The sequence below is a fragment of the Cyprinodon tularosa genome, unplaced genomic scaffold (genome assembly GCF_016077235.1).
Source record: "Cyprinodon tularosa strain WSP-4 unplaced genomic scaffold, ASM1607723v1 ctg25, whole genome shotgun sequence".
NCBI lineage: Eukaryota > Metazoa > Chordata > Actinopteri > Cyprinodontiformes > Cyprinodontidae > Cyprinodon > Cyprinodon tularosa.
This window is the reverse complement of record NW_024038928.1, coordinates 1,278,428-1,300,534: the sequence shown is the minus strand read 5'-3', so window position 1 is coordinate 1,300,534 and position 22,107 is coordinate 1,278,428. Positions and strand designations below refer to the sequence as shown.

The following is a 22,107-nucleotide window of genomic DNA, read 5'->3' as shown; positions in this document are numbered from 1 at the left end:
AGCCAGTGGCCCTGTCGATTTGATCCTGGCCCCCACTATGACCGCTGTACTGGGAACCTAATAGTATTTCTCTTGATGATACAGATTAGCACAGAAACTATTTACCTTGTTTTAATAGCTTTAATTTAAACAATTAATTAATTTAGAAAACAATGTGTTGCACTCTCAGCTTTAAATCTCTGTTTTCATCTCAATCAGTGGCTCAACCTGCAGCTCTAGAGCTCCAAGTGGCCCTTTGGCTCTATGGCTTACTTCATACACTATATTAATGCATAAGCTTTTTCTTGTTTTTGGTTTCATTCTTTGTTCATGCCCCGATACAAAATTAAAACAAAAAAAAAGTACACTATTGCCCCATCCCAGCCCCCTTCTGATGTATTTGCTCTAGAACCCCTGTTGTGTCATACAGCTGAGGAATAAAGGACTCAAATGACACAAACCTGACACAACGGAATAAAGTTCTGAGTTTAAATACAGTGGGGTCAAACAAAACATCCCTAAAAATGATTCAGTTACATAAACATCTGGTTGCCACACAAAAATAATCATCTGGTACCGAAGGGTTGTTTAATCCCCTGCCAGGATCTCTATAAAACTATATAAGTTTAAACACTCCACCCTTCTTTAAAAGAATTGATGCTCTTGCTTGCAGAGTATGTTGGGGTTGTCATTTGGGCTAAAAGATAATGAAGTAGTTTAAGTGAAGAATGAGACCGATAAAGGACCTCTCTGTTAAAAATAATCAATTTCTGCAGTAGCATTGTAGATGAAACTCCTTAAAAATATTTGTTCTTTTTGGTCAGAGGAAGGAAAAGGTCATTTTTACCACAATCATTTAAATTCAGAAACTCAGTGTTTGAATTAAACAGTTTTCGTTCAGTTTAAAGTTCTTAAATGTTTTTTTGTTTTTTTTATGGAACAGATATAGAGATCTGTTGGAAAACCCAGTTTTAATGAATTATTTCAGAGATAAATGTTCTTTAATGTTTAATATTGGAGCAGCGTGAAATAAAAAAAAAGAAGGTAAATTAAATGAGTAACTACACAAAGTGAAGCCCAGTCTATGCGGTCATAACTGTTGTAAAAATGCAAATGTTTAATGTTGTAAAATTATCATAATTATCCAGGTTGTATCCTGATTTATATTCATATCACAGTTTAAACAGCAGAATAAAAATATTTCAAATACTTTTCACAAAGGAATGAATTAAAGTAAGAAAAATCTAAAAAAGTAAAGAAAGTCTTATTGGTTCCAGTAAGGAGCTGATTTAAATGATGCCCAGGTTTTCATAGATGACATCATCCAGAGGATCCTCTCTGGACTTGGTTGAACTCATGGTGGATGAGGAAGAAGCTGATGTGGTGACAGACTTCGAGTTTTTGCTTAAAGTCGCTGCTTTGCAAACCTGAGCGTAAAGATGTGCAAACTGGTCAGGATTGGGTTCAGTCTCTTGGCCCTCTGATGGAGTTGTGCTATCCGGCTGGGAGTAAATGGGTTCGTCTGATGTTTTTGCTGGATTCTGTAGAGTGGGTTGTTTGTTTTTGTCTGGACTGAGTTTATCGTAAACCTCTGAGTAAACTGAATCCAGCAAATCTGTATTAGGTTTTGGATCTGATTCTAATGTGGTAGGAACTGTGTCGACAGGTTCTTTTGCAAATGGTGGTTTCAGAGGAAGTACACTCGCCGGGTCGATGTAGTGAGCTCTGGTTTGTATGGGTACTATAATAGATGGGATGCAGTCTTTCGGATCAGCATATATAGCGTCTGATTGGCTGTCGGGTTTATGTCCGCTGGTATCGTTATGTGTAGGAACCGATGGGAGAGGCATCAAGGTGATCGGAGCAGGAAGACCTTCTGCCGGACAGACTGAATCGTCTCGACTCTTTGGGATGTCATCAAACACGGGAGATTTCCTGTCCTGCACTCTGAGTTTGTTTTCCACGATGGCCGCCATGTTGGTTAGGTCAGGGATTTTGGGAAGAGGAGAACATGCTTGAATGTTGGTAACAGCATCCTGCTCAACGTCTTGGATTTGGTGTCCAGAAGTAGAAGTTGCAGTTTTCCGTTTGATGTTACTCTTAATCAAGGAGAAGATGTTGTCAGCCTGCTGGGTCTTGAATATGAAAGTTCCAGGCCCGGATTCACAGCGGCGCCCTGCTTCGATGGTGAAGGTCACCTGGTGCGAATACAGAGCCATGAGAACATGGACAAATTATTTCCTGTTTCCCCCCCTTTATATGTCAACAAATGACATCAGTACCTTATCATTTCCATATCGCCGCAGTAGTTCATACGGCCACTCCATAACAACCTCCTTCTCTTTCGTACTTCTCAGTAGTAGCGACTGCTCTTCCACCTGCAGCCAGTAGGAGCCTTGCAGACCACATCGCATTGCGGCATCACTTTTCTGTAGCCCAACCCAGAACTGAGGGGCTGCAGATGAGTGGAGAAAGTTCATGTCAACAAAATGGAAGGGCGAGTGCCTGTTTCTGGTATGATCTAACTAAATGATAAAATGTCTTTACAAGGTTGTGGTTTTCCATCTTAGTTAAAAACATACTAATACATTAAGCGAGACATTTTTGGATCATTCCTTTGGTGTAAGGATGGTGACAAATCCTCTTATTTCCCATTAAATGGTGGTATATTTGTAAGACAGCGCTGACATTCTGCATCTCATAAAATTATCAACAATCCAAACAATGCTCCCCCATTAAAGGAATAGTACACCCAAAACATGATTAGCCTTCATTTTCTACTCACCCCCATGCTGAACAACACTGTGGAGTACTTTTTTGATATCTCAAATGCATCTGGAGATCTGGGAGGCTTCTTGCTGTCTGCTGACATTTAAATAATGGAGGTCTATGGCGCCCGAGGCAGAAAGGTCCATAAAAGTCCACAAAAAAACGTGTCAATATTCCTCCATACTGCTCGTCCAATGTATTCCAAGTGTCCTGAGTGGGTAGCGTCCATAATTTACTTGAAACAAAGTCATTTAGAATGTTTTTAGAGCATAAACAGTAGTGTATAGGTTTTCCTAAAAGTGCGCGCCTGCGAGTTCACGAGTCTACGAAAACCGCGGCAGAGCAAACCAGATGAAAGTGCGCATTCAGCTCGGCAAAGAACTCACGCTCTTCCTCAACACTGAAGTCCTCAGACATTTTTCTTTCGTTGTTTCTTTCCTTGCACAGGTAAACAGCCATTTCTTCTTCTACGCTTGCATTATCGGCAGAGCAGACGCTGAATGCGCACTTTCATCTGGTTTGGTCTGCCGCGGTTTCCACAGACGCGTGAACTCGCAGGCGCGCTTTTAGGAAATCCTATACACTACTGTTTATGCTCTAAAAACATTCTAAATGACTTTGTTTCGAGTAAATTATGGACGCTACCCACTCAGGACACTTGGAATACATTGGACGAGCAGTATGGAGGAATATTGACACGTTTTTTGTGGACTTTTATGGACCTTTCTGCCTTGGGCGCCATAGACCTCCATTATTTGAATGTCAGCAGACAGCAAGAAGCCTCCCAGATCTCCAGATGCATTTGAGATATCAAAAAAGTACTCCAGAGTGTTGTTCAGCATGGGGGTGAGTAGAAAATGAAGGCTAATCATGTTTTGGGTGTACTATTCCTTTAAGATCTGGGTTTATTGGAGACTACATCCAGAACTTGATGGTGGACAGGATGGGTTGGCCTGTTGATGTTGTCTACCTTTTGTATTGATGTAAAAATGTGTTTGGGGGGAAATGGTTATAATCTGTAATGCTTCACTCCATTTACCATCTGGTTTTATCAATAAAGCACAAAGAACGTTAGAGGTCTTTGCTCGGCAAAAGGAAGAGAAAGAGGGCTGTGATCTATTTAGGTATCTAAAATGCCAGAGTGAGTCCATCTCTCAACCCGATCAGTTTGGTAAACATCAAACTGTGAGTTCTAATAATACTGAGAAACTTGCAGGATTTTTGTTTTTACAAAACCAGAACTCTGGCTGTTTTTCTATAACCTGATTTATGCATCTCCATTGAAATAAAGGTTTCTTTTACAGATTTAAAGAGTGGATCTGTAATAAAAATAAAGGTTCACCTTCATGTGCAGAGGCATAAATCTGGTTTTCCTCCATGTGGACTTGACTGGTCCCTGAAGTTTTTTCTCTCTGTGAGACAAAAAAGGCAACTTTCACTATAGTCTTACCATAAACAGAGATTTCGTATGGAAGAGGGGCACAATCACCTGAGTGGAAATTTGGTTAAGGAAAATAACTCTGAGACACTTGAAGGTCATCAGAGGATTAAATGAAAACACAACAAAATGAAGAACAGAAGTAAATGAAGTGAAGTTCTGAGAAACTGAAAGCTGGAGAGAATCAGATGAAACCAAAGTCTCAGCTCTAATGAATACAGAGATAGATCTGTGCAGTAATATTCATAACCACAGAGGTTCAAAATAGATGAAAATAAGATTAATATACATATTAATCACGGCACTGAGGAATATTGTCTACATTCAAATATTTCCCAATTGTACCAGTCAGCAAAATTTGGTTGTTAGGAATGTTGTGAAGACAATAAAAAGCCTTCATGCTGCTTTTGATGCATCTAAAATAACCTGATTGACAGCTAGTGCAATCATAACTGTTAAACATAAGTTTCCTTTTTTAAAATTTATCATTACTGTTATTGAACTTTTCATTTATATTAGGGGTGTTTTAATGAATGTAATTTTGAAGCGCCCTGAAGACATTATAGAACCAATGATCATCTGATGAACTCTCCAGTTCAGCAGGGCAGTCAGCTTTGAAGATACCTGGAAGCTGCTCTGACACAGCTTGTCCACCCACTCCGCACAGTCGTCTTTGAGGGTAGCGAACACCAGTGTTCTGTCTTGGGTCTCCACACAAAACGCTGACATGTTCTCCTGCACAAAGAGAGCCACGGTTACAGGCTGCTTGTACAGAACAGAGCTGAGGGAACCTAATGGATCAGGCTGAGGAACCAACCATGGGGCAGGCCTCAGCATTGGGGGGCAACCTGAGGACAGTGATCAGCTCTGACAGAAGGACCACCTTAGTCCTCTTGTCTCCATGAAACTGCTGGTGTCTGCGGAACCCAGGATAATCGCCGCCTCCTGCAGGATAGAGGCAGAACACCCTCAGAGGACAGACTAGTCATCCTGACAGGTCAGAAATTGTCCTGCAGCTTTAAGGAAATGTTCAAAAGGATTCTAAAAACTTAAAATCCAACAAGCTGGTTTTCTATCTTAAATGCTACAAAGCATGAAAACAATTTAAAAAATATCTATAAATGGCCGAAGATAATCAATGTATTAAAATAACTTGGCTGTGGTTAAATAACAGCATGTCACCTTTTTATGAAAACCTTCTGCTATACTTTCTAAGAGCTGAATTAAAAAAAAAAAATTCAGTCCATTTTTCAAAGATGTGTCTATAGGATATACTCATCTGCAGCCATTCTGATTCACAATCAGTTAGATTTTACATGTCTGTCTCCAGAGATGGCAAAAGTACTCACTTTCCGTACTTGAGTAAAGGTACAGATACTTGTGTTAAAAAATACTCTGGTAAAAGTGGAAGTACTGATTAAACTTCTTTACTCAAGTAAAAGTAACAAAGTACAGGCTTGTAAATTTACTTAAAGTATAAAAGTAAAATTAGAAACCACTTTTTTCATGCCGTTGCCTACATTTTAAATGGATGTCTGCCAATAGGACTAGATCTCCGTTGTGTTCATTTTCAATCATCTCGTCGTCCATACTACTATGCCAACGCCACCGCCACCAAGCTGCAATGATTTGCCGCGAATGAATACCGCCGAATCTGTCGATTCATCTTGTAGTGGTGCGTCAAATGCAACGTAGATTCCCATCCAATTACGGTAGATTAAATTTGGTATTGATGACGTGAAAAATAATAACGGTAACTCCATTGAAAGGATTCAAAACTAAAGTAACGAGCCAATTTTTTAAAATGTAAGGAGTAGAAAGTGCAGATATTTGTGTAAAAATGTAAGGAGTAGAAGTAAAAAGTCCCCATAAAAAAGAGGAGTAAAGTAAAATGAAAATATCAGAAAAATGTAGTTGAGTACAGTAACGAAGTATTTGTACTTTGTTACTTCCCATCTCTGTCTGTCTCCAACATGATGTTGCAGATTGTCTGATTTTTGTTCTAACTTGTTGTGCTGGGGGCAAGGCCAGCTTGTATGGGGCCTTGAGGAGAGAAACATCGCCACCAAACAGCCTTTCAATGCAAATTCTGTGAAATCTGGTAGAGGAGGCCGAGTTTCATTAAAGTTAATCATGGATGATTTTGATATTAATATTGATTTTGATTATGATATTATTATTTGATGAGACATATTTATGAAAACAGCTCAAACATAAAGAAAGGTTGAACTTCACTTCAAGTTGTGGTTCATAGTAACAAACCCTTACAACAACGATGAACAAATGTTTCGCATTCATAGTTTCATGATAAAGCTAAGAAATTACATTTCAGCATTATGTGCATATGTAAAACCATGTAATGATACAAATGAACCACCAGAGGGCTACATTTTCCTGTGTGAATCCTCAGTGGCACTTATTAGGACAACTGTTAGTTTATTATTTAAACTTAGCTTCAATTCTAATAAAACATTTTCCAGTAAAAATCTCCTGAAAACCTAATTCCTCCCCTGTGATCAATTATTAAAATACTTTTTAGTTAAACATTAACTGAACTTAGCTTCACATGCATGTTCTCTTGGTTTTAAATACTTTTGAAATATTTTAGACCGAATAATTTGTTAATGAATCAAAAGGTTCCCCAGCTAACAGCCTCAGAGTCACTTTTAGCAGTCAGACCATCAACATGAGGTCATCAGTCAGACAGAAGACACCCTAAAATCAAAACCCAAAGCTGTGAACCTCCCTAACTGATCCATCTTTCTCCTTCATGTGTCCTCTTCCTCTCATTTGTCTCCCCATATTATCATTAATCTGCTCTGTGTCCTACTTTCTGTTGCTTGGATGATTAGAAAATGAGGCTCTTGACTGAATGTGAGCTCACACAGATCACTCAGAGAAGATATGCATCATTCATCAGAGCTTACATAACGCTGTCACCATGTGCGGCTCTATTTAGGATGTCAGATCCAAAGCTCGTGTTCTGCTGCTGCTTGTCCCACCACCACCACCCCCACTCAAACACCACCCTGCATCCACCAGTGGGCTCTTACTCCATGATTATTTGTGACACAACATGATTCTGCAATCTCCCCATGCTCCAATCGCGTCAGTCTTTTAGCTTCAAGATGTTACAATTCCTCACTTTGTGGGATCAACGAGAGCATTTCTGAGGCTGAGGAGAAGAACTTCCCCACGTATGCTTTTCTTTAATTCTCACTTGAAGTCCTCCTTAAATTAGTAATAGATTCCCCATCTATCCCATCATCACCTAAGCATAAAACCATTTCTGGCCTTCTTCACTTTCTAAGGCTGGAAGTAAAACTACCACCCATTCCTCTCTGAATCTGAAAGTAGATCAGTGCAAGAACAGATACTTTTCACCAAAATGTAGAATGGAGTCCAACAGCAAGCAGAACCACCACCATAAGCACAAAGAACCTCCATTAACAGCAAGCAGACACCATCATCAGCCTACAGATGCCAAACTCACCCAGAGCCATAGCTCTGTTGAACCATCCATTCCACCTGCTCTTAGCAGTAATGATTTTATGGGATTCTTTATAAATAAGATTGATCTTATTAAAAATAAGCACTCCTCTAACTATGAGTTGTTTATCTTTGAAAACTGAGGCAGAATCTGAGGGAGCCATAGAATCTGAACCTGGTTTATACTACTTTGATAAAGTTTAACTTTCAGATTTAGCAAAACTATTGCCTTCATTTAAGCCTTCAACTTGTATGGTAGATCCAATTCCAACCAGGTTATTGAAGGAATTATTCCCTATGATCTCGTCCTTTATTTTAGTGATTAATCTATATCTGTTACAGGGATATGTACCGAAGGCTTTTAAGGTTGCTGCAATTAAACCTTTACTTAAGAAACTGTCTCTTGACCCAGATGACTTGGTTGATTATAGGCCTATATCCAATTTTCCTTTCTTATCTAAAACTCTTGAGAAAATAGTTCCCAAACAAGTGTGCGATCACTTACATCATAATTAACTTTTTGAAGAGCTTCAGTCTAGCTTTAGAGCTTATCAAAGCACCGAAACAGCTCTGGTCCATTATCTGATCTCAGATAATGAACTTGTATCTTTACTTGTCCTGTTAGATCTCAGTGCTGCAATTGTTAAAGTTGATCATAATATTCTTTTAGAAAAACTTGAATATTTTGTAGGAATTAAAGGAACAGCACTAGACTGGTTTAAATCTTATCTATCTGATCAATTTTAGTTTGTTCATGTTAATGACAAATGTTCCTCTTGCTCAAAGGTTAGTTATTTCCACTGTTATGCTGATGATACTCGACTATATCTGTCTATAAATCCAGATGAAGATAATCCATTACCTAGATTACAGGCATGTCTTGAAGACATAAAAAGCTGAACGACTCTTAACTTTTTGCTTCTGAAAGCAGGAAGCTAAAGCAGAATTTCCTTATCTCATCTGCGTAATATTGCAAAAAATTTGAAATATCCTGTCCAATAAAAAAAAAAAAGAAATATCCTGTCCATGCTGAGAAACTAGTCCATGCATTTGGTACTTCAAGGCTGGACTATTGTAATTCTTTACTATCAGGAAGTCCACAAACTGTAGTTAAAAGCCTTCAGCTGATCCAAAATGCTGCAGCCAGAGTTCTGATGAAAAATAAAAAGAGAGCTCATATCTCTCCTATCCTGGCTTCTCTTCATTGGTTTCCTGTTAAATCCATAATAGAATTTAAAATCCTTCTTCTCACATATACAGCCTTAAATGGCCGAGCTCCATCTTATATCAGAGATATGATTGTTCCTTATGTTCCTAACAGAGCAAGTCACTTTCAATCTCCTTAGAGCGGATCAGGTTATCCTAGGCTATCTCTATAGTTATGCTGCTATAGGATTTAACTTCTGGATGACATGGGGACCCCTTTTTCACCATTCTGCTTCATTCTACTCCCTTCTATCCCACTCTGCAGAATCTGTTAGTTCAGTCTCTAATGTTATGCTCCCTCTGCTTTTTCTCATAGTAGCTTTGTCTGTTTTTGTTTGGCTGTGACTCCATCCTGGAGAGAAATATCATCTATGCTGCTGCCATCAACACCTTTGTTTATAGATGTTGGAGCTCGGTTGTGGTGTTCTGCTGAACACCTCCAGCAGTATCTGAGTCTTTTGGGGTCAGAAGCAGGGAGCTATCTGAACAGTTCACATGAATTGTTTCCTAGAAGAGTCCAAATCATTGTCTATCAACAAAGCCTTTTGAATTTTAATATTTCATTCTCTTTATATACCTGATTGTTTGTTTTCTAATGGAACCACAGCTCCAAAAGGAGACACACCTATAAAAAAGTGTGACCCCTTTTTTTTTAAGTGGCTTTTTAATAATCTTTTCACCTGCTGATGAGTAAACACTTGAGCATCGTCTTGAAGCTGGGCTCTGATTTTTATTTCCAGCACTCTAGCAATCAGAGCCTCACAGGTACAGCTAAGCAGCAGGAGTTAATTTACCAGGAGTAAAACAGCTCCAGTAAATGTGTTTGCTTGCTTCTGATAAGATAAGGACACATTGATAGTGTCCTTGAAGCCACAGAGACCACTTAAAAAAAAGTGAACTACCGAATTCTGCTTGGTGCTGCTAAAAAAGGGCTTCTGGTGAACCATCAGAGCTCTGCAGTGTGGTGTACATTTTAGGACATCCTACAGTCTCAGAGAAATAAGGTTATCCGAAAAAAGCTATCAGGTCTCAGAAATCCCTAAAACATTGTCAGGTCTTAGGAAAAAATAAACGTAGCAGAGCTGACTGTTTTATACCAGATTACTGATATTTTTTAATCAATTTCTAAATACTTATTTCTACAATCCTAAGAAAGTCTTAAAATGTACATCTTATTGCAGGTAGGTATTTTTTCATGAAGACATTAACCTTACCTCCCATGTCCCTGATCTCTAGTCGACCCACTCCGTTGCTGCTGGGAGGGAACAGAGACACCCACACTGGTTTCCATTTCTGAAACAAAACATAAGGTTAAAAAGGAGTCAAAGACGATGACAACTGAAGAAACAGACGTTTTGCTTGATGTTCAAGTGGAACAGAAACACGTCATCAGGACGACACGCTTCCTTTTATTCCGTCACACCTGAACAGGTCTGCAGAGGCGGTTTCAGCCCTCCCATGTGTGAAACCAAGGTAAACATGAGTCAGATCCCATCTGTGTCAGGTATGTACCAAACACACACAGAGTCACAGCAGAGGAGTTTCTCTGTTCCTTCTGAATCCTGCAACCTTTAGTTCCTGGGTGACTCTGAAGCCTGCAAGGAATGTGCTGGGAGGAAACTTTGCTCTGTTTCAACTTGCCTGTTTGGATTCCTCAAGTCTCATTTAAACTCCACCAACAAATTTATAGAAACTTCTACTGCGCTTCTTAAACTGGACAGAATGAGACTCAGAGGTTAAAACCATCCATTTAACATCAACATTCTGATCGTCTGCCTATTTTTTTTACTACTACTTCAATCAGGATTAACACTTGATTACTAGGAAAAATTCACATTTATAGTAAAGTAAAGATCTACTCACTTGGTTGGATTTGTGTGGCTGAAGAAACAGTTTCCCAGTTTTCCCTTTAGAATCCATGAAAAGGACCACACCAGGCCGCCGTTGCTGCTGCTGGAGGACGTAAAAAACACGTCTGAAGAGTTTCCTTCTTTGCTTTGGATTAAGGTTGGGCTCCGTGAAGCATTCCTGAAATATGATCCTTACATGCTAAAACACACACTCACGTCATTTAAAAGGATTGGCTGGAGAAACAATCAGGACACAGTTCCGTTTTCATAGAGATTAACTCCAAATATTTTTACTAACATGATTATGAATAATCTGCATTGAAACACAAAAATATATTACCTTTTACAAACATGGCAACATGTGAAATCCATCAAAATCTCAAATACAAAGCTACAAAATATGTTTAAACCAGGGACGTGGCTAGACCTATTTTAGGGTGGCTGAAGTCATCCCTTCGTTGGTATTAGCCACCCCATAATTATTTTGCGATTTTTATTGTTATTTTTTTATTTATTGATTTTTTTTCCATATAACCCCAAACAATTGCAGTAAAGCACTGAAAACGAGCCACCAAGAAGGCAAGTTAATCTGAAGATAAGTTCCTGTTAGTTTATTTACAAACACAATTATTTATACAATTATTAATATCGTTAGGATATTCATTTCCTTCATTGGCTCCGCGTCCAGCGTCACGTCACGTGGTACACGGCCATCAACTGGACCATAGCAGCTGTGCAGTGCAGCAACAGCGCGCCCTTTGAATCTCCACACAGTCATCGAGCTTGATTAGGAAAGTTATGGTTGCGTGCAGATACATACGGTGAGTTTGCCATTTGATGTCAGCGGTTTACATTTTCTTCACTTTACCTGGAGTGAGGAAAGAGACAATATAGGCCTAATAGCTTGTCTGATTCAGTAGGAATTACGTTACCATGGTGAACAAAGTCAGTGGTGTGGGAAAACACGATGTTGTTGTAGCCTACTAGCATCATTATAATAGTTTTGTCACAGGAGCAGTGATGGGCAGTAGCGCCGCTACATGTAGCGAAGCTATTAGTTTAACTACATTTTCAAGTAGCTTGACCGTAGCGTCGCTGCTTTATTTATCAAGTAACTTTCCTGTAGCGACGTTATTGTTTTGATCAAGTAGCGACGTAGCGTCCACAAACGCTACAAAATCCAGGGCAAAACTAAGAAATGAAACCAGGTTTTCTATTTCTAAACAACAATCAGCCACAAAACTACTGTAAATAGCTGTTTCAGCTGACGCTTTATAAGTGGCGTAGTAGCACAGGCACACTCCGTAGGGTTAAACAAGCGCACCTTTTCCGAGGCTGTCGTTCTATTGGCTGGAAAGGTTGCTAGGCAACGATCCAACTGCAGTCTGAGAGAGCAAAACAAATCCGCAAGCAGAGCGTAACTGAGACCCGTGCAGAGCGGAGATGGAGGCAAGCGAGAGGAAAAAATATCTGTGATAATATAGAAAATATCTGTTTAAATCTGAGAGAAGAAACAAAGATTTTTGAGAGAAGAGAAAATATTTGAGAGAGAGCGCATGTTTTGAGTGTGAGCATTATAAGTTTTGAGTGCAAGAAGATGAAATTCTTTTCTCTAATTGAAGTTATGTGCTCTTGCATTATGGCAGGATAATTCTCCCATATCTATGTGCCACCAGTCTGATAGGGCGACACTGTGTGATATGGTAGTGCTTCCTTGGGTTGACTATAGTTCTAAGTTGTACGTTTCATATACTGTTGATTTTGTGTTTTCATTAATACATTGTACTTAAAAATACTTCCTTTATTTGCATTAAAACTTTGTCAGACTGATGTGAAAAAGTCTCAAGGATATCCTTCTTTGCAATGATGCTATTGCCTATTGCCTACTGTCCATTTATGCAACTTGTATTTTGTGGTTAAACTTTAGATTAAGCAGAAATCTATCAAAGATAATGCTGCATTTATTGTTAAGTTCCTCACATATATGTGTTTCTCTCTGTGCCAGGTGTAGAGAAAGACATGCCAAAGTCCAGGTCACACACACACACCAAGCACACACACAGAAACAGGGTTATTGCAAAGCAGACAGGGGTTCCTGACAGGTTGTGGGTGCAGGGGAGATGGGGAAAGATGAATGGCCAGGTTAAGGGTTTATGAAGATGTTGGGAGTCTGTTGGTTAGACAACTGTCTTCTGTAGAAGGTTTCCATTATGATGAGTGGCGAACCACTTGCCTTCTTCCATTTATGCAGTAATGCATGGCACCTACCATTTACTCTTTGTAATTTAGCACATTTTAACTGGTGTAGTTTAGTTGGTGAAGTAGCATTAGTGAGGGAAGTGTTTCCCAGGTATGTTGCTCTTAAAATAATGAATTTATAGACAGCGCCTTAGAAAGTGCACTGAAAAAATTTCGGCGCGCGCTAGCGCGCGCAATATCTTACCTAGGGGCTAAGCCACCCATGTCTCTCAAACCTAGTGACGGCCCTGGTTTAAACACAGTGGCAGAAACTTCTAATATTTATTTATTTTTTCTTTTTCTGCTTCAAGCGATTATTTGATTAATTGATTTCTTTAGTTTTGGTTTGATTGCTCTTCCAATAAATGCTTTTTCTGAATATTTTATGTTTTGTAATGTGCTATTTTACAACCATTATGATATAAAAGGGAGACTTTAATCATATTAACCTTATTTATTTAGGTCATTATAGTAGGTGATAGTAGGTGATATGGTAAATGAAGCACTTGTTAGGATCTGGAGGCTTGTCCACTTTCTCCACCAGAGGGCGCCTGAGATCTTCCTCCTGAGGGCAGGAGCTTCTCCTACACACCTGTTTCCTGTTTGCTCATCAGGTGACCTACTTAAGGAGGAGGAGGCTGACACTTCCCTGCCAGAGTGTTTGCCAGTAATGGTTAGCAAAACCTGAGCCAGCCTGCCTGATCTAAGACCCTGATTTTGTGAACCTGTCTGACCCTGTTTCTCTCTGCCTCACAGATCCTGACTTTCCTGGAAACCTGAAACTCTGGTGATAGAAATCTCTGCCTGGAATCTGCCTGCCTGCACTCAGTCTCAGTCACTGCCTCTGCCCTCAGTCCTCTGCCTGCCGACTAGCCTCTGGACTCATAAGGTTCCCCCCCTGCTGATCAGAATCCTCCCTGAGCAGGTATTTATCCCCGTCATCAGCAAACTGCAAATTTCCTGGATCTATTCTAACTGCTCTGTCCTCCTCAGTGGCTTCCCTCCCGTGACCAGTCAGAAGAACCCGGAACCTGTGCTCCATAATCTGTAAACATTGTCAATAAATAATTTAACATTTTCCCTGTTTTAAGAGTGGTTTTCTGCATGTGGGTTAGACGCTTTGAACCCAACATGACAGAACTTAATGCTATCTTAGACTTGATTGGCATCAAGTTTCACTTTAGTAGATCATTATCAGATAATGCAGTAATACATTTTAAAGAATATTTTCCCCTTTTCATCTCTGTGTTACTGAACGATACTGCAGGTGGCAGGCAAACATTTTTATGTATTCACCTTCACAAAATTATTTTAATAAAGGGTTTACTAGTTTCCTGCGTATTGCGTAAAACGTGTCCCCATTAAAACAAAAGAAAACCTTATAAACAGTCAACTGCTGTATAAAATGATCCTTCATAAAGCAAGAGCCACATTTCTCTTTATTAGAGGATCATAAGATTAATCCCAGATTTTTTTTTTATACAGTTGCCTCACCCAGAGTCATAGCTCTGTTGAACCGTCCATCCCACCTGCTCTTAGCAGTAATGTTTTTTTGGGATTCTTTAAAAAATAAGAGTGATCTTATTAAGAATAAGATCAATAGCACTCATCTAACTACAATTGGTTTATCTCTGGAAGGTGAGGCAGCATCTGAGGTAGTCATAGAATCTAAACTATTGTCTTCATCTAAGCCTTCAACTTGGATGTTCGATCCAATTCCAACCAGCTTATTTAAGGAAGTATTCCTTTTGATCTCCTCCTCCAGTTTAGATGTGATTACTCTATCTCTGTTACAAGGATACAGTATGTACCAAAGGCTGCTGTAATGAAACCTTTTCTCAAGAAACTGTCTCTTGATCCAGATGACTTGGTCGATTATAGACCTATATCCAATCTTCCTTCCTTATTTAAAATTCTTGAGAAGGTAGTATCCATACAAGTGTGTGACCACTTACAGCTTAATTAACTTTTTGAAGAGTTTAAATCGGGTTTTAGAGCTCATCATAGCACTGAAACACCTCTGGTTAAAGTCACTAATGATATTCTCAGTGTGTACTTTTCCTGTAAGATCTCAGCGCTGTATTTGATACAGTTGATCATGATATTCTTTTAGAAAAACTTGTATATTTTGTAGGAATTAAGGGAACAGCACTAGACTGGTTTTAATCTTATTTATCTGACAGATTTCTGTTTGTTTATGTTAATGATAAATGTTCCTAATGCAGATAATATGCTGATGGTTTTTATACAAGAACGAGCATCTAAATGTCACCTCTTTCAACAAAAGTTTAAAGTAAAAACAGCAAATATGGATTGACAGAAAAATAGATAATAGATTTTAAATTCTATGTTTACTATGGGCAATTATCAGGTGGATCTGAATCAGAATCCAATTTACTTTATTAATCCCCTGCCGGAAACTCTTTCTTGCAGTGCAACCATTTACAGAAGAGAGAAAAAAATAGGATTTTAAGTACAAATAAGACATCGGAATCAAATAAGATAAGGATAAGAATAAAGTAAAATGAAAAAAGATAAGGATAAAATTAAGGATTACTGTTGGGTTACTGAGGCTTGCCCACCAGAGGGCGCCGAGGATCCTTTTCTGTTTTCTGTTAGGGACTGGGGTTACTGTTGGGATCTGGAGATGTACCACCTTTCTCCAGCAGAGTGTGCTGTGGGTCTCCTGGGCTGGAGCCCTCCAGCACACCTGAAGTTCATCAGCCCATCAGGAGACCTTCCTATATAAGCAGCAGCCAGACCTTCCTTCAACGCTGCAGTGTTGACCAAGTTTGGTTAGCGAAACCTGAGCCTCTGTCAATTTATAGAATCCTAGTAGAATCTAGAGAGAAACTAGATTCTAACCTGCCTCTGTCTTCTCTGCCTCATAGGAAACCTGATCGAAGTCTGAAGCTCTGGATGAGCTTTGTCTGGAATCCTGCCTGCCAGCCTGCCCAAGGAAGCCAAACCCGAAGACATCAGTCTGGATTCCCCCAACAGCTCTCAAGGAAGAGCTAGGAAACCAAGTCAAGGTCTGAAACTCACGAGTCAGAAGCTAGACGCTGCTGCCACTGAGCTCCCTGCTGAATCTACAGTCTCTGGACCCAACCGGTTTGCAACTTGGCTAACCAAACTATCCCCTTCTTCAGATTACTCTGTGAAACCGAGTCCCGGACCAGTACCAGTTCTACTGTTAACCTGTTGTGTGCAAATCTTTATTAAACTGTTGAACTTTTACCCCTGACTCTGTGGTGTGTTCTGCGTTTGGGTTTAGCTCCACAAAAACCCATCATGACAATTACGGTACAGGTAAAGGCAAAAGTGATGGAGGATACCTACTGGCAAAAACATAGTAGAGTAATAACAAATAAATGAAACTAGAAGTCCAGCAGGTACAAAAACTCTCTGTATAAACAATTAAGAAAGATTGATAAAAAGTTAATGTAGTAATAGAAAAACAGCACAATGAGTCATTTAAAACCCAATCTGTGTATCCTCACATCTCTGAGTGCTACAAAATATGAACTCAAAAGAACTTTAGAAAATAAAAAAATAAGACAAAAATTTTAGACGTTTCTGTTTGTATTTATGTTTCTCTACTAAATTTGTGTAGATTATGGTTTATCTTTAACTTTTGTTGTTTTTTTCCATTTGTATTCTTGTTTCGAGTTAGAGGGCTGATTGTCCTAGCAACGTTATTTAGCAGCTTTTGCAGCCTTTTCTAATGGATGTTAAACATGCGGCACTACCCATCTGTTCAGAGGTAATTAGCAGAGATTTTCAGTTGTGAAGGTGCCCTATTTCCCATATATTTCTTTTTAAAGAGGAAACAGGCCACATTTGCTTATTGTATCTTATATTCAGAGTTAAATGTCCAATATAATTAAATAAGAAATATTAACAATGAGCCACCCAGAGCAGGTTTTTGTTGTTTGAACAGTAAAATCATCCTCAGATTGGGCAGACAAAGCACTAATAATCTCCTTATTCAGCCTTTTTTTAAATCAAAGTCTTTCGGCTTTCCATGCCTTGTCTCCTGAAAGCTGCGGCCCCCACAGACCACAACCATGACAACCAGTCAGAGTTTTTAATGATGATGGCTAGAGGACTGATATAATACAGAAGAAAAAGGCTGGAGCTTGACCGATGGGCTTCTACAGACCGTTCTGAGCAGCTTATAACAATACACATAAAAGGAGCAGATTGACCAAATAACCTGTCATTGCCATTCATTTATGTTGTTAAGAACAATAATACACATTTTTTTATTCCATCTGAAATACGGACAAATTATTTTCAGCCGTTTTTCAATTAACGGCTGAAATCCCTTTAGTTGAACTAGTAGCCATTTGACCAGAGGTGCTACTGCCTCTATCTGCTGTGAGGAACTAACTAGACTGTTAATACCCACATGATATCATTAAGGGCAGAGTTTAGAAAGAGAGCATTTTGAGCACAGAGGCTCAAACTAGCTAACTAGACTAGCTAAGAGGTGGAGAAAGGCAGTTAGAGAGGTGAAGCGGGTTTTGGTTATTGGTGAACCTCATACATAGGCTTCAGGACACATATTACTGTTTCAAAGATGTTTATTTTGCATAACATAGGATACTTTGTAACTAATTTAGTTTTTATTTGCAAAAAATGTAGGTGTTACCATAGCTTAGAATGAGTTGTTTATAGATACATGGTGGTTCACCCATTGGACAATGTCAAAAAGGGCCATAAATGAAAAAACTTGTTAGCTTTACAACTGTTCCGTGTACATGAAGACAAGCTGTTGATGGGGGAGGAGAATAAAGTAAACAAAGATGACTGTAAATCATTCTATTTGCTGTTCTCTATTGAAAAGGAGGACCATCTATTCTCTTTGCCCAGTGTGAGGTAGAAACGGGGCAGTGTTGTCCGACAATTAGTCTAGTTTGCTTATTAGCTGACAATGGAAAAGTTCTGCTTCAACAGCTATCAACTGCTATTATTCTTAATAATAATAATAATAATAATAATAATAATTCATTTAATTTATACTGCACTTTTCACCAAAAAGGCCTCAAAGTGCTACAAAAAAGCATTTAAAAAAGCATTAAAAAAGAAATACGTAGAAATAAAAGAAATAAAATGGATAAAAAAATATATATATATATATAAAATGAAATAAAAAATATAAAATCAAATAATAAAAGCTGTTTTAAAAGAGAAAAAAGAAACATCTAAGGGGAACCAAAAGTTTTGCTACTTCACAGAAATCCTACACAACCGTGTTTCCAAGAGATTTTATAGAGGGGGATTGATGTCTTCCCCCTAATCAGAAAAAAATCACTAGAGCTGCAAAAAATATTCTAATACTAAACAATATCTCAGATAACTTTAGATGTTTAATCCATATGTGGCCCACCTGCCTTAATAAAGCGGCTGAAATAAGCTAACATGGAACAAGAGAAAATTTTGCAGTTTGTAACTCATTAATAGAAGAAACTAAATTATGTATCGTTCTGTACCTCGTCACCTGACAGGGCAAATAAACCCTGCAGGATATTGACATTGTCACATTTAGCAATAATCACATAATAAAAAAAAAAAGGCGCCAGAACCCATTTCTCGGTCAGTTGTAATTGATCCAGTTCACCACTAGATGGCAGTAAATCTCACACACTGGGGCTTTAAAGGAAAATTCCGGTTTTTAACACTTTTAGCCCATTTTCTGTAGTGTCCAGGATGCATTCGAATGATCGACACCAAAATTTTGACAATTGGTCCTGTCTCTCCTATTTGGCTCATGCAGAATCCCCCCCTGGCTGCTTCAGAATGGCTTCCATAGTGCATGTCCGATAATGTCCTTAAAACAACCTTAAACGTTCTTTTTTTAAAATATGCTACTCACCGGGTCGTCAGCGCTGTTCAATGACGTTCCAAAAAAAGTTTCGTGAAGAAAAACCGTTCCTGTCTTGTTTTATTTAGCATTTTGTAAATCCCAGAACTATTTTTTCCGATACATCACAACCGATTATAAACTTCCGCTTCCCGTTCGAATCTGAAGCGTTGCACACTCCAGACCACTAGTTGGCGACAATGTCTCTATATACTCCTCCTCAGTATATTCCGGTTCAAAACGGTATCCTCTACCGCCAAACTCAAAGTCCAATATGTCCTCCTCAAGAATCCACCTTTCGTATTCCATTTTCAGAGTTTTTTAAAGTGTTTAACAGAGACGTTAGCACCTCGACGTCGGAGTACACAGAGTGAAGCGAAAAGACTACAACTAAGTGTAAACAGGCCCCATTTCTGTTTCCGGTGGCGGAGGGATATTGACTATTCCAACAGAACTCAATGGGATTTACAAAATGCTAAATAAAACACTACAGGAACGTTTTTTCTTTACGAAACTTTTTTTGGAACGTCATTGAACAGCGCTGATGACCCGGTGAGTAGCATATTTTAAAAAAAGAACGTTTAAGGTTGTTTTAAGGACATTATCGGACATGCACAATGGAAGCCATTCTGAAGCAGCCAGGGGTGGATTCTGCATGAGCCAAATAGCAGAGACAGGAGCAATTGTCAAAATTTTGGTGTCGATCATTCGATTTCATCCTGGACACTACAGAAAATGGGCTAAAAGTGTTAAAAACCGGAATTTTCCTTTAAGCCTAATAATCCATCTAATCATTAAGTTTTCAATCATTTGCTATTAATGCTGAAAGTAACTTAATTTTGACACAGACAATCTCTCACTCTGCTAATGAAAACTGAAGGAGCTACTGCTGTGAATTACTGTATTATGTTCTTGGTTTTTAATTGTAAAGATGAGGAGTGAAATTTTTTTAATTAATTCAAAAGCCAATGAGAAACAAAAGTCTCCAAGTTGAACCTTTTAGGAAATGTGTTGTGTTTTTTTATGTTGTTTTTTTTTTCCAGGTCAAATATGTTAGAAGTCCTGGGACTCTAAGGAATCATTTCGTTACAGACAAATCTGCGGAAATTAACTGATGTAGATAAAACACACTGTGGGTCATTTTACCACATGGTGTTCAGTTTCATAACGTTAATGTTCATAATGTTACCGTAGAGTTCTGCAGAAAGCAGATCTGTGAAAAAACTCTTTATCTTCACAGACAGTCAAGCATAAAGCCAACCGCCTCTTCGATTATCCTCACTAAGCTGAACAGAGCCGAGGCCTGATTTCAGGAAGGATGCAGAGAGCCTCATCTTGCTCTAGATCTATGTCGAAAAGCATTAACTGGAAATTACTTTTCTATCTTCTTTCTAACTTCTAAACAGTTTAGTTTTCATTATACGCCTACAGGTCAGCTGTTTTGTTGTTGTTACTTCTGTAAATGATCTCTTCAGAGGGAACTCCTTCTTAGGAATCCGGAAAGATGCGATTTGACAGGTTTGGACAGAAAAGGCCATGAAAGGTGTGTAGAGACGATGATCTCCACCTACAAACACAAACAGCCTCTCTGATGCTCTGAGGCTGCTGGCGGTCACAGACTGAATGAGATTCACAGTGACAGCAGGGGCCTGAGGTGCAGCGGTGAAGCTCACCAGATGAACCCGGCTCAGCCTACCTGGAAGAAGGAAACTATCATTTGATCGGGGATAGCAGGTCAACTCTCCTCAGTACGGAAGAGGATTAGGGCCACTGGGAAAAAAAAAAAAGTTAACTGATTTTTTTTATTTTATTTCGGTATAGTATGGGAAAAAACTCAGAATTCTGAGATTAAAGTCAGAATTCTGACTTTTTTCTCAGAATTCTGACTTTAATCTCAGAATTCTGACTTTTTTCTCAGAATTCTGAGATTAAAGTCAGAATTCTGACTTTTTTCTCAGAATTCCGAGATTAAAGTCAGAATTCTGAGATTAAAGTCAGAATTCTGACTTTTTTCTCAGAATTCTGAGATTAAAGTCAGAATTCTGACTTTTTTCTCAGAATTCTGAGATTAAAGTCAGAATTCTGACTTTTTTCTCAGAATTCTGAGATTAAAGTCAGAATTCTGAAATTAAAGTCAGAATTCTGACTTTTTTCTCAGAATTCTGAAATTAAAGTCAGAATTCTGACTTTTTTTCTCTAAATTCTGAAATTAAAGTCAGAATTCTGACTTTTTTCTCAGAATTCTGAAATTAAAGTCAGAATTCTGACTTTTTTCTCAGAATTCTGACAACAAAAAAGTCAGAATTCTGAGAAAAAAAGTCAGAATTCTTAGATTAAAGTCAGAATTATGAGATTAAAGTCAGAATTCTGAGTTTAAAGTCAGAATTCTGAGAAAAAGTCAGAATTCTGAGATTAAAGTCAGAATTCTGAGAAAAAAGTCAGAATTCTGAGATTAAAGTCAGAATTCTGAGAAAAAAGTCAGAATTCTGAGAAAAAAGTCAGAATTCTGAGAAAAAAGTCAGAATTCTGAGATTAAAGTCAGAATTCTGACTTTTTTCCCATACTAAACTAAAAATTTTTTTTAAAAAATCAGTTAACTTTTTTTTTTTTTTCAGTGGCCCTAATCCTCTTCCGTACCTCAGAGTTTATGTAACTATAACAATAAGCAGAGGGGGAGCTGATCTCAGCCTGGGAGCAGAGGGCTGAGCAGAGCCCATTGCTGGAGAACAGAGTGTCATCTCTCCCTTTGAGGAAGGTCAGTTCCAGCGTTTGGACCTATCTGCTCATTAGAGTCACTGAGTAAGACAGAAAAACGCTGCATGAAAGCAACAGCAATTGTTTCACACAGGAATTAAGAGAAGATGCAGTGAAAATGATCAACTGCTGGAGGTCAGGAAACCTGCAGGCGTCCAGAGATAAACCAATCATCTGCGATGGAGGACCTATGATTGGTCACACCAAGGACATAATAAAACACAAACAAGCCTGCAGAACCAGTCCTGCTCTTAGCTGAAAGCTTTTTGCTGAGACGTAGACAACTTTTGTTGTCATTTTGTATACATAGTGTATACAAAAAATACATTTTGTTTTGTACAGCAAACAATATTCATCCTGTTCCAGAAATAAAAGTATTTTACCTGGGAAGATTCTAAGCCTGTCGGGTCGGAGCACATATGGGTCCTATTGTTGTTGCTGCTGCGACCCGTGGCGCCATGTTTCATCCTCTCAGAGTCCAACCTTTGCCTTGAGGAGGCAGAGAGAAACCCAGTAGG

At 38.7% G+C, this 22,107-nt stretch overlaps 1 protein-coding gene across 2 annotated transcripts; it reads right to left on the bottom strand.

The window, feature by feature from the left end:
• Window positions 1-1,064: 1,064 nt before the first annotated feature.
• On the bottom strand, window positions 1,065-22,107 carry LOC119785545 (docking protein 1-like). Of its 2 annotated transcripts, XM_038288269.1 has the most exons (8): window positions 21,973-22,107; window positions 10,745-10,930; window positions 10,096-10,174; window positions 5,004-5,131; window positions 4,811-4,921; window positions 4,091-4,160; window positions 2,262-2,434; window positions 1,065-2,177 (listed from the first exon to the last, which is right to left on the bottom strand). In XM_038288269.1, the coding sequence occupies exons 1-8, from the start codon at window positions 22,054-22,056 to the stop codon at window positions 1,269-1,271; spliced, it is 1,740 nt and encodes a 579-aa protein (XP_038144197.1). In that variant the 5' UTR covers window positions 22,057-22,107; the 3' UTR covers window positions 1,065-1,268. The 2 variants fall into 2 exon arrangements, with proteins under 2 accessions (XP_038144197.1, XP_038144198.1); XM_038288270.1 differs by lacking the exons at window positions 10,745-10,930; window positions 21,973-22,107 and adding an exon at window positions 10,305-10,613.